Raw genomic sequence first — 19,091 nt, 5'->3', positions numbered from 1 at the left:
CGAGGTAGAAGAAGCCGAGGCAAAAAATTTTGTCTTACGCAGAATATACGCTCAACATACATCGGAGCCCATACCACGGCATAGACTACGCTGGGGGCAAATTGATGGGGCATATTCTGCACCCGCTGACCGAGTCAACACATTGAGCAAGGTCAAAGATATCCACGAGCAAGTCAACGACTTAGGCAGCCTAACCGACGCAGCCTGCCGGCCTGTCTCTTGTGCATCGGCCAGGACAACTAGCCAGCCGGGGCACATATCCGCGAACTCATATCCAAGACCCCTCGGCGGCGAGTCAACAGTGCCCGCCGGCCTGCCATGGGTCCATCGGCCGAGGGTAGCTCAGTCTTTCCACCTGCTAGCCACTTGGCCACTTGGCTACTACGTGACAAAAGGTGAAAGTCTATAAATACTCCTCATCTCTCATTGAGGAGAGGATCCACAATTTAACCTAAGAATCACTATTCATCTGGTAATATCTTCTTTATCTCTCTACAATATATACTTCGCCAAGTAACAACAACTTATCTCCTGAGTTTACTGACTTGAGCGTCGGAGTGAGTTCGCTCGGTCCAAAGCCGAGCCCTCAGTTTGTTCACTGTTTCAGGAGACCGAAAGGAGAAGCCAACCAAAGACGTCATTCTACAAGCACGGGTGGTAACAAATAACTGCTCTGGAATTACACCCGGAACAAATATATTTGACTAACGAATTGTAAAGTGGCACAATTACGACTTATTTATTTCAGAATAATAACCTTTCATGATACACAGGCTGCTCATAAGCAAGTACTCTTAAGTCATACACATACTGAGCCACAGAAGTGCTTTAGATAGAAATAACATATTGTAGTTACTAGGTAGTACGTAGATAATATTATTACGTGACTGCATGTAGCCATGCATGCACGTAATATAAATCAAGCACGACGACCTAACGCTCTTTCGTAGAAGAACAAATGAAAATTATCAACATTATCATCTTGGTTCTCATTCTTCACAACGCCCGCACCAAATAAACGCATCATATTTATCGGTGAGACGGATAGATCAGCCTCACAGGGTGGAGGAACGTCGAACTTACCGCCTTACCGGTGATGGAAAATTCCGGACTTTGCACAAATGGAATCGAAGATACGAAGCGAAGTCTTTTACCATCTTTTGAAACTTCGATTTTGACAATGTTGAGGTCAGGCATTAGAGTTACCGCCCCCAATTTGATGGTGGCGGTGATACCCTTGATATCGACAAGGCGTTGGTATTGTACAGTGGCAGAAATGGTGGCTTGCAACTCAACTCTATTGTAAATAGAGAAACCTAGTATATCTTGTGTTCTAGTGACCTTGCAAACGGTATTGCCTTTCAGAAAGGACAAGTTAATTTGAAGTTTACCTGAAGTCGAGTTGAAAGTGAAGTCATTTTTATCTACACCCTTAGGGATGATCCCTTTAGGTAGGCCATAAGCCTTTAGGAGGTCATAGACCGAGTTGTACTCGGCCGAGGAAAAGGAGGATTGATAGATGAACCAACTCAAACAAAACATTAAGGTGATGGTTGAGCTCCAACTATTATAAATATTCCTATTACGCTTCCTCACTCAAATGCCCGTCGGGCTTGAAGAGTGGTTAGTTGTGCACCGGCTCCCCCGTACCGTGTGCTGGGTTTCCACTTCGAGTTTTTGAGGAGTTTTGAGGTTGCCAGGATTTGAACCCGTGATCTTCGTGAAAGTGTATAAACCCTTGAATTGGGTGATATCTCATATACAATATTTATAGGATGGTTACAACTAAAAGCCTATATTCTAGCCTTATTTACATCCATATAATGAGGACTAGATATTCTAAACATGTATATACAATCAACGTAATATCAACAAGATATTGACTAATACACCCCCGCAGTCGAAGCGGGAGCGGAGCAGACGCTAAGACTGGACCGAAAACGTGTAAATAAATGCTTGGGAAGGCCTTTAGTGAAGATGTTCGCGTATTGGTATTTGGCAGGGACGTGGAGGACCTTGACAGTACCGAGATGGACCTTTTCGCGAACAAAATGAATGTCAATCTCAATATGTTTAGTTCGCTGATGTTGAAAGGGATTGCCGGAAAGATAAACCGCGGAAATATTGTCACAATAGACAAGGCTAGCTCGTGAAATAGGGACATGGATTTCGAGAAGCAAATTACGTAGCCAGTATGTCTCGGCAACCGTATTGGCCACACCCCTATACTCGACTTCCGCACTAGACTTTGATATAATGGGTTGGCGCTTAGAAGACCAAGACACTAAATTATCACCAAGAAAAACACAGTAGCCGGAAGTCGATCGTCGTGAGTCAGGACAGCCCGCCCAATCGGCATCGGAATAGGCAGTTAATGTATCGTAGGGGGACTTAGAAATGGTCAAGCCATGGTCAAGAGTTCCCTTAATATATCGCAAAATTCGCTTGAGGAACTGAAAGTGTGGCTCACGGGGGGCGTGCATAAAAAGACATACCTGTTGAACAGCATAAGTAATGTCGGGCCTAGTAATAGTAAGATATTGAAGTGCACATGCGAGGCTTCGATAAAGAGTCGGGTCTGGGACAAGAGGACCGGCTGTGGAGGACAATTTTGCGCCGGGTTCAACAGGAGTACTCACGGGATTACAGGAGCTCATAGAGGCACGGTGTAGGATATCACAAGCATATTGGGTTTGCGAAAGGAAGAGGCTCGTGCTTTGTCGATGGACCTGTATCCCAAGAAAGTGATTGAGCTTCCCAAGGTCAGTCATGGCAAATTCATTTGATAGAGCCCGGATTATTTGGCGAAGAAAAGAAGCATTTGAGGCCGTCAAAATTATATCGTCAACATATAAGAGCAAGTAAGCCAAATTAGCACCATCACGATAGATAAACAATGATTATTGATCACAGGCGCTACTGCGAAATCCCCGAGACTGAATAAAAGTCGCGAATCAATGATACCAGGCCCGAGGGGCCTGCTTTAACCCGTAAAAGGACTTTCGAAGGCGACATACATGTTGAGGAGATGAGGGGTCAACAAAACCTGGCGGTTGATGCATATAAACAGTTTCCACACACTACAACAAATCATCACTTGCGCCACGAATTATGCCACGGGAATTCATAATTCGTGGCTAAAATTTGCTTAGCCACGGGAAAAACTTATTCATTATTTTGGAAAAAAATTTATGCCACGGGATAACTTTTCCCGTGGCAAAAAGTCACTTTCGCCACGAATTAGGCTACACCCGTGGCAAATAATCATTTTAGCCACAGGCTATGTCACTCCCGTGGCAAAATTTTATTTAGTCACAAATTGTTCCATGGCAAATAATTTTTTAGCCACGAACAAACAAACACCCGTGGCGAGTATCTTTTCCAACTTAAATCTGAATGAAATTTAATCAAATATAATATTATGAAAATATATTTGAATATAAAATTTCAGAAACACTTTGATTAATTTAATTAATTTTTTTATTGTTTTATTTACTTTAATAAGAAATTTTAAAATTTTATAAACCTATATGCAAGCTAAGAAAAGTTTATCGTCTAATTTTTTTATTTTTTTACAAATCACATTTATGTTTTGTAGGTTTTTGAAAATATTGATAATTTAAAAATTTTGTTTTAATATATAACTCTGTTTATTAAAGTCGTGAATTTCTTTTACTTATTTAAATTAAACTTTATAATCTTGAATAACAATCTTAAATGATCGTATCACATTTAAAGATATAGCATATCAAATTGAATAAAAAAGTTATTTACCATCTATCTTTGACAAATCTAAAATTAATATATTGTTAAACTATTTCATTTAAAATTTAATTTCCAACTTTATTTGTATGATATTTATAGAAAAATTTGAATTTGATATAAAATTTACGGAAATTTCACATGGTACCCTCGAACTTTGCCAGATTACACATGGTACCCCTTATTTTAAGTTTCTACATATGTTGCCCTTATGTTTATCTTTTTCATTCCCAGAATACTCTTTGGGGAAATTCCGTCATAACGTCGTTACTCCTATAAGTAATTTGATGAGTAATTGAGTATGTTATGTTGTTATTGTTATATTATTTAGGTACTAAATGTTAGTTTATTAGATAAAATAATGATTTAGGTATTATTTGATGATGAATTGATAGTGTATTAGATAACAAAAAAATGCGTCACAAGGCATATGAGTAGCGGCGTTATGACGGAAGTTTGTCAAAGGGTATTTTGGGACTGACAAACGTAAATACAGGGGTACCATATATAAAAACATTAAAAAAGGGTACCATATGTAATCTATCAAAATTCGAGGGTACCATGAAAAATTTACGTAAAATTTAAGTTGTTGAGAAAAAAAATTTGGAAATTTTTTTTCACTGAAAATGAGCGCATCACACGGAAAAATATATAAATTATAATAATATAAAGTTACATGTGCAAATAATGTGAAAATTTGAGAAAAGAAACGATAAATCATAACAAAGAGAAATCAGTTTAGGAAAATAAGCGATTCTTTTGTACAATAGTCTTTTTTGTGTTTTTTGGGAAAAGTGACTACTTTTTGGTTAATAGTGATCACTTTGGGGAAAAAAGACGTTTAGTTATAAAAAGCGGTCATTATTATACCAAAAAATGGTCTCATTTTTCATATCGCAGGTACGACGGTTATACAATATAATTTGCGTAGAAAATTATACGAAAAATTGAGTACATGAGAAATGAAAATAAGTATGTCGATCAACAAAATAAATAAAAAAATGTTAGGAAAACACAATTAATTTTACTTTTGGGAGAAAATGATTTACTGACTTCGGCAAAAAAAAAAAATGATGTCAAAATCATTAATCAAGAGGTTAATGTCGAAAATTTAGTTGTTTCGGTCAAATAATGTTTTTCCCGCAAAAATTTGTAAAACACGTAAAATTTATGTAATTAAATAGTACTAAAGGTAAGATTTGAAATAAAAAAATAAGCTTAAAAGGATTCAAAGTGCTAATTATATCAACAAGGTAACATTCAATTTCGGTGGCACATCAAAAGAACTCTACGGTTAAGCGTGCTCAGGTGAGAGTAGTGTTGGGATGGGTGACCTCCTGGGAAGCCTCTCTGATGCTCACAAATGCATGACTCATGAAACGAAATAACAGTCAAATGAATCAAGTTAACTAGCGAAAAAATTACCTAGATTGTCACGGTTCCGTATATCATAAAATACCCATTGTGAAAAATAAATAAATTATTTTACGATTTATTTATTTAATTTTCATATATATTGTTTGCCAGGGGAATTATTTTTTCGCCACGGGAAATTTCTTTGGCCACGGGAGTTATTAGCCACGAGATAGTCCGTGGCCAAAAATTCAATAATAGCCACGTTCATGTTTTTCCCGTGGCTATCTCTTTGCCACGGCCACTTGCGCCACGGAAGGTATTCCCGTGGCAAAATGATTTAGCCACGGAAATTTAGCAGTTGCGCCACGAATTTAGCCGTGGCCCAAGTGCTCATTTGTAGTAGTGACAAGATCACCATGTAAAAATGCGTTTTTGACATCTAATTGATGGATTGGCCAGGAGCGCGAGGTAGCGAGACTTAGCACAGTACGGATAGTAGTGGGTTTCACAACCGGACTAAAAGTTTCATCGCAGTCAATACCAACCTGCTGACATTTGCCATTAACCACAAGGCGAGCCTTGTAGTCCTGTAAAGAACCGTCATATTTAAATTTGTGACGAAATAACCAAAGGCACCGAATAACTGGTGCATTGTGAGGACGCGGTACCAATTCCCATGTTTGATTATCAATTAAAGCACGATACTCATCAGTCATGGCGGCACGCCAATTCGGGTCTTTGAGGGCGAGTTTGGGTGACTTGGGTATAGGTGAAAGTGCGGGTGTTGAAGTGGAAGCTAGGGAAGTGGGAACACGGGGTTTAAAGATGTCGTGCATAGCACGGGTACGCATGGAGTGGTCTCGGTTTGGCGGAGGTGGTGGTGGAGGGGGAGGTGGGGACGGTGTAGGGTTAGCTGGTGGGGTGGTAGCTGGGGGAGTAGTGAGTGGCGGGTTAGGTGGAGGGGAGGTCGAGGCAGGTGTGTTGGGGGGTATGGGACTGGCAGGGGTACGAGGGGAACCTGGTGGGTTTGGGTTAGTGGTAGGGGCAGGTTGTGTGAAGGCATCGAAGAGGGCATGTGATAGGGTGTTGTTGGAGGTGTCGAGGTAGGTATAGGAACCCGGGTTAGTCGATGAGGACTGAGCGAATGGGAAAACAGTTTCGTCGAAGGTAACATGACGCGATATGATAAGCTTACCACTAGCAAGATCGAAACATTTATAGCCACAAAATTCTTGTGGGTAGCCGATAAAAACACACTTGGTGGAGTGTGGTGCGAGTTTGTGTGGACGCTTAGAAGAGAGGTTATGATAGCACACACACCCAAAAACACGAAGGTGGGAATAAGATGGATTTTTGTGGAATAGAGCGGAAATAGGGGAGCGAAAATGAAGGATTTTGGTGGGCAAAATATTGTGTGGATGAACAGCTGTGTGCAATGCATCGACCCAAAACTCAAGTGGCGTGGAGGAGTGGTGAAGTAAGGCAAGAATAATTTCGTTGATACGACGTATCATTCGCTCGGCCTTACCATTTTGGGAGGAGGTTTGTGGACAAGAGAATAAAAAAGAGAGACCGTTTTTATTTGCAAAATCGCGAAACTCATTATTGTCAAAATTCACGGCCTAAGTCACATTGGAAAGCTTTGATTGATCAATGAAATTGTGTTGTGACATAGTTACGAAAATTAAGAAATTTAGAGAATGTTTCGGATTTAAATTTTAATGGGTACACCCATACAAATTGTGTGAAATTATCAATGAGAATTAAGTAGTATTTGTAACCTGCTTTGCTAGTAATGGGCGAAGTCCATAAATCACTATGAAGTATGAACAATGTCAAAGGGAGCAAGTGTAGTAGAAGACGAGTCATGAAAGGGCAAACATTTATGCTTACTTATTTGACACGAGTGACACAATGAAGAATTTGACGAGCTACTACAATCAATGCTAGACTTGGATTTAAGAAAATTCAAAATATTGGCACCCGGATGACCAAGACGGGAATGCCAGACATCAGACGATAAAACAAGAAGGTGCGGGTTGGACGTGGAGGGCTTCGTGGTAGACTTGGCTGACACTGGGTATAAATCGCCATCACTATTACTCCTCAGAATCAGATTCCCATTCGCTAAATCCTTCACAGAAAAACCACATTGATCAAATTCGACAGAAACACTATTGTCTTTAGTAAATTGTCGAACGGAGATAAGGTTTTTGATTATATGGGGCGTGTATAGAACATTGTGAAGGTGAAGGGTCCTATTCGGGTTTTCTATGGTCGTGTTACCAGACCCGTGAACGGGAATTCGCGCACCATTACCGACATATATAGAGTTTATCGTACTAGAATTGAGCGGAGAAGGGAACATACCTGCGTCCGCACTTAAGTGCGATGAGGCGCCAGTATCCATGTAAAATGGGCTCGGAGAATAAGGCTGCAGCTAAAGTGCTGCAAAGGCTTGGGCTAAGTCTGTTGGCTGTGGTGGCTGCCCATCATCAGTGGTGATGTGAGCCTGACCATAAGACGAACCAGGCTGACGTGAACCACCGCGATTGTGACCATGCCTAGAGGTCGAATTGGGTCCAGGGACAGGCCATGGTTGCCACGGGATTGTCCACCCGGGGTAGGTGGGGTACAGGCAGGGAGGGGGCGTTCAGGGACCAGGCCACGTTGGTGGAGGGCCCCACTAAGAGGCGTGGGAACCAGAGGCAGGGGTGGTCGAGTTTTTCGACTGGTAGCGTGAGCCACCAACCTTGGAACTGCTGCGCTTGCCGCCAGTGTGGCGTCTATAAGTGCGAGAGGTAGGAGGGACATCATCCCCGTCACGGTTCTCGGTGGAGGGGACAGCTGGAGCCACCAGTGCCGTGGCCTCCTCACGGCTTAACTGACGATGGTTTTCAAGTTCGATCATGCTTCGGGCAGTTTCGAAATTTGGCAACGTTTGATTGATATACGCTGCGACAGTATCGTATTCCTTGGGCAATCCACGAACCATTTGAATAACCAGGCGTTGATCGGTAATAAAGGCGGCTCCGACATCTTTCAATTGGCCTGAAAGCTCACGTAAACGTTGGCAATAGGCGTCGAAAGACGGAAATTTTTCGAGCTTGAGACTGTTAAATTCACTCTCAAGACTTGCGGCCCTAGCCCCCTTGTTGTTGAGAAAGATGTTTTTGACACGGTTCCATGCTTCTTGTGCGGTGGAATCGGGTTCAAGAACGCGGGGTAACAACTCATCCGACAAGGTGCCATAGATCCATTGCAATACATGGGCGTCGGTTTCGTACTAGGCATCGTATAGTGGATCGGTTTTAGCGGGGGCGGGCGTGTCGTCAATGTGGTTTAAAACCTTGTATCCGCGAGCATGGAGAGTGAAGAGATTCACCCATGATGCGTAGGGTACCTTAACGCCGTCTAGCACGCGGACCTTATTTTGAATATTGGTGACGGTGTAGACGAGATAAAGAGAGGGTTTGGGAGCCGAGGTGTCGCCTTCGAACATTGTAGCGTGAGGCTAGGACGAGACGAGTTAACGGCGATGCTTGCCAGGGGCAAAACGAGGCACAAGAGGATCGAGTATTGGAACCTGATACCATGAAAGTGTATAAACCCTTGAATTGGGTGATATCTCATATACAATATTTATAAGATGGTTACAACTAAAAGCCTATATTCTAGCCTTATTTACATCCATATAATGAGGACTAGATATTCTAAACATGTATATACAATCAACGTAATATCAGCAAGATATTGACTAATACTTCGGTCACACTGGCTCTGATACCATGATAGAGTTGGGCCTCAACCAAAACCTTAAGGTGATGGTTGAGGCCCAACTATTATAAATATTCCTATTAAGGATGATAAAGTTAGAGAAACGAGGAGGAAAAATAGAAAAGACATCGAGGCTTTCTTTGGTGACATTTTTGTAGTATGTATTAGAGGAATTATTATTATTATAGTTAGGATATTATACTTAGGAATATTCTCGGACTATTTCGCAAGATAGTCTCCTATATATTGTAATCAGTTTATCAATAATACTCAATTCAGTATATCGTATCATATTCGCTAATATGATATTCTTTAATATCCTCTATTAGTATGTTTTAAGAGACTATAATATACTTCTATATATTGTTCTCCTTTGTACGGAGTTGGTTTAGAAAAGTTGTTATTGTCTCGGTTAAATCGCTGGGTATAAGTTGACATCTAACTAGACGGGCAAGACACTTATGACTCGTAATAAACCAAAGTAGGTGGACCCGTCCAATATGGTTGGATGTATTTTGAAAGGTAAGAGTTAACGAGTATTGACTATTGAGTTTGTGTTGTACGTATAAGAGTAAATAGAGAAATTGAAATATTATATTGATATGAAATCAAACCTACAAAGACATATCTATTTATACTAAATAGACCACAACTTACTTTAGCTAAAACTAAGGAACAACCATCCACTTAATAGGCCACTAAACCATAATTATTGACTCATGACTCCTAAGATTACTCTAACAATACTATGACCATAACTAACAATAAGCACATGTTCCTAAACAATAGTAGGACACTTTGAATTATTTCTCAACACGACCCCTTGATTCAAAGTCAGTCATACCGTGTTGAGATATGAAGAATTGGTGCTTAGCTTGCGGAAGCGACTTTGTAAAAACATCAGCTACCTGTTCATTTGTGCCACAAAATATCAGCTCAATTTTTTTGTCACTTACTAGCTGACGTATAAAGTGGCATTGGACATCAATGTGCTTTGTTCTTCCATGGAACGCGGGATTTTTTACCATTGCAATCGCTGAAAAATTGTCACAATAAATCACAGTAGCTTCATTTCTTTCAACATGAAAGTCAAGAAGCAATTTTTGGAGCCATAGAGCTTGACGAGACGCTGAAGATATAGCAGCATACTCTGCTTCAGATGAGAACAGTGCAACTGTTTCTTGCTTCTTAGAACTTCAGGTTATCGCGCCTGAACCGAGACTAAAGACATTGCCCGAAGTACTTTTACGATCATCTAAGGAACCGGCATGATCCCTATCACTGTACCCGACTAACTTGAAGTTACTGTCTGACACTTTAGTGTACCATATGCCTGCATTCAAACTTCCAGCCACATAACGAAGAATTCTTTTCGCTGCCCCAAGATGTTGCTTAGTCGGTTTATGCATATACCGCGATACCACACTAACCGGAAAAGAAATATCCGGTCTAGTATGAGTGAGGTAGTTCAAACCTCCAACAATGCTCCTGTATAATTTCCCATCAGCAGGGCCAGTTCCGTCTTCACGCTGTAACTTTTCATTGACATTCATAGGTGTAGTTGCAGCTTCACAGTTGGACATGTTGAATTTTTTCAACATATCAGTAGCATATTTCTCTTGACATAGAAATATACCATCTGCACTTTGATTAATTTCAAGCCCCAGAAAATATTTTAAAGCTCCCAAATCAGTCATCTCAAACTGACTCTTCATGGATGACTTAAATGCTCCAACTAACGACTCACTTGAACCCATATAAATCATATCATCAACATAAAGGCAAACCAGGAGAAAATCATTGTTACCTTCGCGCTTTATGTAGAGAGTGGGCTCATTTTCATTTCTCTTGAATCCGCTAGTTACAAAGAAAGAGTCAATCTTGCTATACCAAGCACGGGGCGCTTGTTTCAGTCCGTACAAAGCTTTTTTTAACCTGTACACTTTCGCTTCACTACCGCCAACCTCAAATACTTGAGGTTGTGAGACATATACCTCATCTTCCAAGTCTCCATTTTAAAAAGCAGACTTAACATCAAACTGAAACACAGGCAATTGTAATTGAGCGGCTATAGCAAGAAAAACTCGTACCGTTTCAAATCGTGCCACGGGTGAGAACGTCTCATCAAAATCTACCCCTTGTTGCTGAGCATATCCTTTTGCGACTAGCCGAGCCTTGTGCTTTTGAATGCTCCCATCTGAATTATATTTTGTTCGGAAAACCCATTTCAGACCGATAAGATTTTTGTCTTTCGGTTGATTCACAAGTTGCCAAGTTTCATTCTTTTCTATGGATTTTATTTCTTCTTCCATATCAATCTGCCACACATCATTTTTGATGGCTTCATCATAAGTGTTAGGATTTGAAACAGAGAGAGCAAAATTACAGGTTCTGTAAACATCACTGAGGGATCGATACTTCTTTGAAGAATCTGACGATGAGCTTGATGAAGGTGTTATTGGAGTGCTGGAACCACTGCTCTGAGGGCTGTTAGGTGGCGTGGAATCAGAAGATGAAGAGCTACTGCTATTATGCTCCATATCAGGGTCTGGTTCATTAGGCACCAGACCTGCTCCTTTTGGGTGCTGCTCATCATCGCTCCAAACCCATCTTTCTTCTTCATTAAACCTAACATCTTGGCTCACAATCACCTTGCCATTTACCGGGTTATACAATTTATATGCTTTAGATTCACTACTATATCCAACAAAAATATATTTTTCAGCTTTGCTATCGAGTTTGCGGCGTAAAGTAGAAGGAACTAAAGCATAAGCGACACAACCAAAAACTCTCAAGTGTCTTACCTGAGGCTTCTTACCCCTCTATGCTTCGAACGGTGTGCGATTCATGACTGCCCTGGTTGGAGAAATATTTAACAGGTATACAGCAATAGCTATGGCCTGACCCCAGAACTTGTTTGGCAGCCCCTGAGCTTTTAGCATGCTTCTGGCCATTTCGACCACAATGCGATTCTTGCGTTCCGCCACACCATTTTGTTTGGGCGTGTAAGGTGCTATGAGTTCCCTGCGTATACCATACTCATCACGGAAAATATTGAATTCATTAGACAAAAATTCACCGCCACGATCACTTCGGAGAGCCTTTATTTTCCTGCCACTTTGATTTTCAACAAGGAGCTTAAATTTCTTAAAATAACCAAAAGCTTCCGATTTAACTTGTAAGAAATAAACCCAACTCATTATAGTATAATCATTAGTGAGCAGCATAAAGTAGCGACTACCTCCAACAGACTCAGTTTGCATCGGCCCACATAAATCCGTATGAACCAAGTCAAGAAAATTTGAAGCCCTCCAAGCCTTTCCAACTGGAAATGGCAGCCTGCATTGTTTACCGTATACACACCCTTCACAGAAACCATGTTCGCCAATTTTCGGTAATCCAACAATTTGACTCAAAAGTTTTAAACTTTTCACATTAAGATGTCCAAAATGTAAGTGCCAAAGCTTAGTTTCATCATCACCCTTAGCAACTAAAGCACTACTGACATCATTTGACACATCAAGGGGAAACATTCTATTTTGAGTCATGGAGACAATAACTACATATTTACCCGTTTTTTTGTCACTAATAGTGCATAACTGATCCTCAAACACAACCGAATAACCACTACTCATCAGCTGGCCAACACTTAGCAAATTGTAGGCTAAACTAGGAACAAAATTAACATTAGAAATGAATTTTGTATCACCTTGTTTGGTTTTAATTGCTACTGTCCCTTTGCCTTCAACTTGAACCGGATTGTTGTCACCAAGTCGGACCTCGCTTTTCATTGTTTCATCAAGGTCTTTGAACAATGATTTTGAGCAGGACATGTGGTTGGAGCAGCCACTGTCGATGAACCAGGTGCCTTCAGTGGCGTCACAGATTGCAGAATGAGCCATGAACAATTTGGCATCCTCATCGGTTTTCTCAGCAAAATTTGCCTTCTGGTCATTCTTTGGATTGAACCAACAATCGGCTTCCTTGTGGCCATATTTTTTGCAGCATCTGCACTGTATCAGATTATTACCGGAACGCCCTCGTCCGCGTCCTCTGCCACCACGACCTCGGCCGCGACGACCATTTCCCCTTCCTGCACCGTCAGCCTTCCCCTTAGAAGAAGACTCATCCTGCACTGAAAAAGCTTTTTCCTGTACTTTGGAAACCGATTTACGACCCCTTTCTTCATGAGCTAACAAAGAACTCATTAATTCATCAAAGGTAAATTTAGACAAATCCTTTGATTCCTCTATCACAGGGACAATACGATCAAACTTATCATTTAAACTACGCAAGACTTTACTAAAAATTGTCTCACTAGTCATAGTTTCACCAAATGACCTCATTTGACTGACGATTTCAGTCACTTTCGACAAATAAGATTGCACAGACTCTGTATCCCCCATTGTCAGGGTTGCAAAGTCACGACGAAGAGTTTGTAAACGTACCTTAATGACTCTCTCTCGTCACCCATATACTCTTGCTTGAGTATCTCCCATGCTTCATGAGAGGTGGTTGCCCCTGAAATGCGTGGAAAAATCTCATCATCAAGTGCAGACTGGAGGAAGAACAGCGCTTTTGCATCTCGTTTGCGGTCGGTGCCAGAGTCGGCTCGGTATAACCGTTCTCCACCAAGTCCCATAACTCTTGAGATCTGAACATAGTCTTCATTTTAAGACTCCATAGATGATATTTTTCCCCTTTAAAAACTGAAATTAAAGGTTGGGTTGAAGAATTGGCTCCGTTTCCTGCCATTTTCGTCAATTAATTTGGGATGATTTGTTGGGACTTTGAGTGTCTGGCAATTCTAAATTGAATTGGGGTTTTTGGTTGTTTTCGTTCACGGAGGAGGAAAGTTGCAGGGTCTAATTTGTTGTTTTGACTTTCTTTGGTCAACGGGAAGGTATGGTGGTGGCGAATGCTTTGGTTTGTTTTTTTTTTTTTTGATTGTGGATCAAAACTTGGTCTTCTAATACCACATATAAGAGTAAATAGAGAAATTGAAATATTATATTGATATGAAATCAAACCTACAAAGACAAATCTATTTATACTAAATAGACCACAACTTACTTAGCTAAAACTAAGGAACAACCATCCACTTAATAGGCCACTAAACCATGATTATTAGAGACTCATGACTCTTAAGATTACTCTAACAATACTATGACCATAACTAATATTAAGCACATGTTCCTAAACAATAGTAGGACACTTTGAATTATTTCTCAACAGTACGTTTGTTATTGTTAATGAGTTGGTGTTAGTAGTGGTGGTGGTGCAGGTGTTGATGATGTTAGTGTTGAATAGATGGCTTTATGCAGGTTTTATTGTGATATGCATGGCTCGAAATAAACCATTTTTTCCTCCTAAAATAGCAGCTCAAATTGATTGGTGACCGTCATGCATTATTATTTGGGACTGATTTCAGTCGCCAAAAGTCCAAAACGAAGCACATATTCAACCAGGGTTTGCCTCCTAGTCAAAATAGAGACTGATTTGCAATTGGCGACTGATTATCAGTCGCCAAAAAATTTGGCAACTGAAGAGGAAGGTGGTCGCTAAATTGGCGACTGAATTTGTCTATTGGAGACTGATTTTAATCGCTAAAAATAGTTGTGTTTGTGAGCATGTTATGGAGACGAATAGGCATTTGTGTGATAGGCGTACATCGTACTAGCATAACATAAAGACCCAAACACTCTAAACTCATAGTACTTCTACGGTCTGAATTCTCTCCATTACTCTGTCACTTATTCGTACTCTAATAGGTATGTTTATCTTGAAAAACAATTTATATAGTGTTTTCCCGTCCAAAAGAGAAGATGGTGGCTCATTAATAATATACTCCCTCCGTCCTCGTTAATGGTTGTCCTTTGTTTTGACATAAAGACCAAAAAAGGGAAGGGGGCTCAATTATAAGATGACAAGTTGACCAAATTGATGGTAAATGATCAAATTATTTCAAATTACTCATCAAATGCAATTCTAAAATAGAAAAGACAATAATTGACTGAGTCGCCCAACATGAAATAAGACAACAAATGACCGGGACAGAAGGAGCTAGTATAATTTAATACGGAGTAATTGATGAAGTCACCCCCTAAATCTGTCTCGTATATCTAAATTTTCCGAATATATTCGCAGTCTCAACTTTATTAAATCAAAGGTAAAGAGATGAATGAAAATCTGTAGTATATCACTACTAAAGTTTAGCCTTTTAATATTTTATAGATAAGAAATTCATTAATGCTTAATACATGCATTACATAAAAGATTGTGAAGTGGCACAATTACGATTTATTTATTTCGGAATAATAACCTTCCATGATACACAGGCTGCTCATAAGCAAGTACCCACACACATACTGGCTACTGCGCCACACAAGTGCTTAAATAGAAATAACATATTGTAGTTGCTAGTTAGGTCCGTACGTAGATAATATTATTACGTGATTTGCGTAACAATGCATGCACGTAATATAAATCAAGCACGACGACGTAAGTACGTAACGCTCTTTTCTAGACGAACAAAGGATAATTATCAGCATTATCATCTTGGTTCTTCTTTTCCACAATCCCCACACCAAACAAACGCATCATATTAATCTGCGAGACGGTTAGATCAGTCTCACAGGTTTGAGGAACGTCGAACTCATCAGTAATGGGAAAGTCCGGACTTTGCACAAACGGAATCGAAGATACAAACCGAAGTGTTTTACCATCTTTTGAAACTTCGAGTTTTATAATTTTGACGTCATAAAATAAAGTTACCACCCCCACTTTGATGGTGGCAGTGATACCCTCGATGTCGACAAGGCTTCGGTATTTTACAGTGGCTGAAATGGTGGCTTTCAACTCGACTCTATTGTAAACAGGGATGATACCTAGTATATTTTGTGTTCTAGTGACCTTGCAAACTGTATTGCCTTTCAGGAAGGACAAGTTAATTTGAATTTTACCTGAAGTCGGGTTGAAAGTGAAGTCATTTTTAGCTACACCCTTAGGGATGATCCCTTTAGGTAAGCCATAAGCTTTCAGGAGGTCATAGACTGAGTCGTACTCGGCCGAGGAAAAGGAGGATGATAAAGTTAGAGAGACGACGAGGAAAAATAGAAAAGACATAGAAGCTTTCTTTGGTGACATTTTTGTATGTTTTAAGAGATTATTGAGATTTATTTGTGAAGGTAAGGGATGTTGTGTAGAACGTTTAATGCCACTACTCTAGCTATATATAGTTCATCTCCTTTGTACGGAGTTTGTTTAGAAAAGTTATTATTGTCACGGTTAAATCGGTGGGTATAAGTTTTTTTTTTTTTTTTTTTTTTTTTTTTTTTTTTTTGACGAGGGGGTTGAGTCCCTCCCGGGCTCATGCATTCCCGCACCACCACATGGACCATGTAAGTCACCCCCTTCGGGGGCTGCAGTGGCCAAGTGATCATCGCCCCACTGGTAGTCGAACCTGAGACCTCTCAACTCCTACATTTCTGCAAGCTTCAAGGTTTAACCCAGTTACCACTGGACTAACACCACTTGGTTTGGTGGGTATAAGTTGACCTTTAACTAGGCGAGACACTTATGACTCATATTAAACCAAAGTAGGTGGATCCGTGAAATATGGGTGGATGTATTCATTTGAAAGGTAAGAGTTAATTATTAGTACTGAGTTGGTGTTGTACATTGTTGTTGTTAATGAGTTGGTGGTGGTGGTGTTGATGTTAGTGTTGAATAGATGGTTTTATGCAAGTTTTACTGTGATATACTCTGTCTTGGTTATTTTGTTATCTTTTTTCATTTTTGGGTGTCTCAGTGAGTTGTTTTTTCTATTTTAAAAATAAACAATTTGATCATTATTCATTCTCAATTTGTTCCACTTGTGATTTATTAATTGGTCATTTCTCTTTCCTTGGTCTTTGTGTCAAAATCAAAGGACAACAATTGACCGGGTCTGAGGGAGTAGTTCGTATTAAAGCAATTTATTTGATGTTTTTGTAACACCCCCACTTAACAAGGAGCCTCTACTAGCCCTTCCTCAGTAAGTAAGGGTGTTACAATCTCGGTTACCCGAGGTTAAGTATATCAAAAGACAATAACAAAATTTTTATATAATTTTTTTTACGGTTATACAACAAAGATAAAAGAAATCACTCTAAAACTATTGTTGAGAGTACTACTAGTATAGCGTCAGCGTGATGACTCGATCCCGTCCATATCCCGCAAGCTAACATTAAATCAAACCTGCTAAACAACTGCTCATCATGCTCGAATGGATCACCACAGTTTTGAAAACATAACATGGGGTCAGTCAACTGTATAACCAAATCAATATACGCAGCGGAAACAATACAACAATAATACAAACAGCCAATCCTCAACTCTAACAATCCTCAATCGCTGACTACACATTAAAGTGTGTAGCCCTGCCAGGTTATCTATCGCGACAGGTAACCCACACCGCCAGTGGGGGACCGCAGCCTTGCCCACCAAATCCCTGCTCATCACAACGAGTGATCTCAGCTCCTTAATGTGCACATCCCCCTTGTGACGGGAGTCACTAGAGACGAACATGGGTATTAAACCATCTCCCAACATAGTTCCACAACAATCATCCAACCAACAACAATACCAACCAACCAATCTCCATCAATTCCAACAACAATCAATCATAAACAATCAATTAATTTGTAAAGCCAACTGAGTAGGGAAACCCCTACCTTCGTGCAAACCATAGAACGCATCCATCGTCATCATGTCACGCAAGACTCCTTATCGTATCCTACAACAATCACAAACTCACCTTGAAGAACAACCGATGTCGGCGACGACGACGAGCCTGACTCGATGACCTCATGCATAGATTGTGTACCCATCGGGTTTAGATCATGGTAAGATGGTAGATGGTAGATGGATAGAGAGAAATGAGAGCCTAGAGAGACGGAGTATTAGGTTTTAAGGGCTGACGGAAGAATATATGAAATATAATTAAGTCACGACCTCCGCAAGATATAAACTATCACGCTAGTGCTCGGTCGAGTAAGCATCTACTCGACCGAATTCACGGCATTCGGTCGAGTTACCCCTACTCGGCCAAGTGACCGTTACTTGTCCAAGTTTCAGGTCTCTTCTACGACTATACCTATTTATTCCATCTCTCACTAGGGTCCTCCAAGATAAAAAGGTTGGTCAACGAGCCCGTAATTCGGCGAGTATTACAGTTTTCTATTCCAAAAGAGAAGATGGTGGGTTATTAATAATGTACTCCCTCCAATTGTTGTCGTCCTTTGTTTTGACACAAAAACCAAGAAAAGAGAGGGGGCAATTGTAAGATGACAAGTGGATTAAATTGAGGGTGAATAATCAAATTGCTTATCAAATGCAATTCTAAAATAGAAAGGATAATAATCACCCTAAGAGATATATAGCATGCTAGTTTAAGAGAATTTTAGTTTTGATATTGAGTAATGACTTGATTAAGGGATTTTAAACACAAAAATCTGTCTCCTATAGTCGTAAGTCTAAATTTTCCGAATACACTCTATTTCTCAACTTTATTAAATCAAAGGTAAAGAGATGAATGAAGTAATTTGTAGTAGATTATTAGAAGACTACTACTAAAGTTTTGCCTTTTAATATTTTAATTATACTCTCCCTGTTTCGGTTATTTGTTGTTTTTTTTTCAATTTAGGGCGTCTGGCCCTGTTCTGTTGGACTTAAAGTCACTTAATTTAAGTTCACTTTATATCCTATAAGTTCAGTTTAGTTCAGATTCTATAAGTTCAGTTCAGATCCTATAAATTCAGTTCGGCTCAAATCCTATAATTTCAGTTCAGTTCAGATCATATAAGTTTAGTTCAGATCTTATAAGTTCACTTCAGTTTAGTTCCGATCATATACTATACGTCATTTAATTTAAGTTCACTTCATATCCTATTAGTTCAGTTCAATTCAGTTCAGATCCTATAAGTTCAGTTCAATTCAGTTCAAATCCTAGAAGTCCAGTTCATTTCAGATCAAATCAGTTTCAGTCCAAAAGAACAAGGCTAAGTCATTTGTTGTCTTTTCTATTTTAAAAATAAATGGATTTGTTGAGTAATTTGATCATTCACTCAATTTATTCCATTTCATTTAGTAATTGTCTCCTTCCCCTTTTCTTGGTCTTTGTGCTAAAATTAAAGGATAACAAATTAAATGATCGG

The 19,091-nt window shown here is 39.8% G+C and overlaps 1 protein-coding gene across 1 annotated transcript; it reads right to left on the bottom strand.

Annotated features, from left to right (window-relative positions):
- Window positions 1–867: 867 nt before the first annotated feature.
- Window positions 868–16,100, bottom strand: LOC141606421 (uncharacterized). The gene is made up of 2 exons (XM_074425537.1): window positions 15,397–16,100; window positions 868–933 (listed from the first exon to the last, which is right to left on the bottom strand). The coding sequence occupies exon 1, from the start codon at window positions 16,039–16,041 to the stop codon at window positions 15,418–15,420; it is 624 nt and encodes a 207-aa protein (XP_074281638.1). The 5' UTR covers window positions 16,042–16,100; the 3' UTR covers window positions 868–933; window positions 15,397–15,417.
- Window positions 16,101–19,091: the final 2,991 nt, after the last annotated feature.

Source organism: Silene latifolia, chromosome 10, assembly GCF_048544455.1.
Source record: "Silene latifolia isolate original U9 population chromosome 10, ASM4854445v1, whole genome shotgun sequence".
Classification (NCBI taxonomy): domain Eukaryota; kingdom Viridiplantae; phylum Streptophyta; class Magnoliopsida; order Caryophyllales; family Caryophyllaceae; genus Silene; species Silene latifolia.
This window is presented reverse-complemented; position numbering and strand designations above follow the sequence as displayed.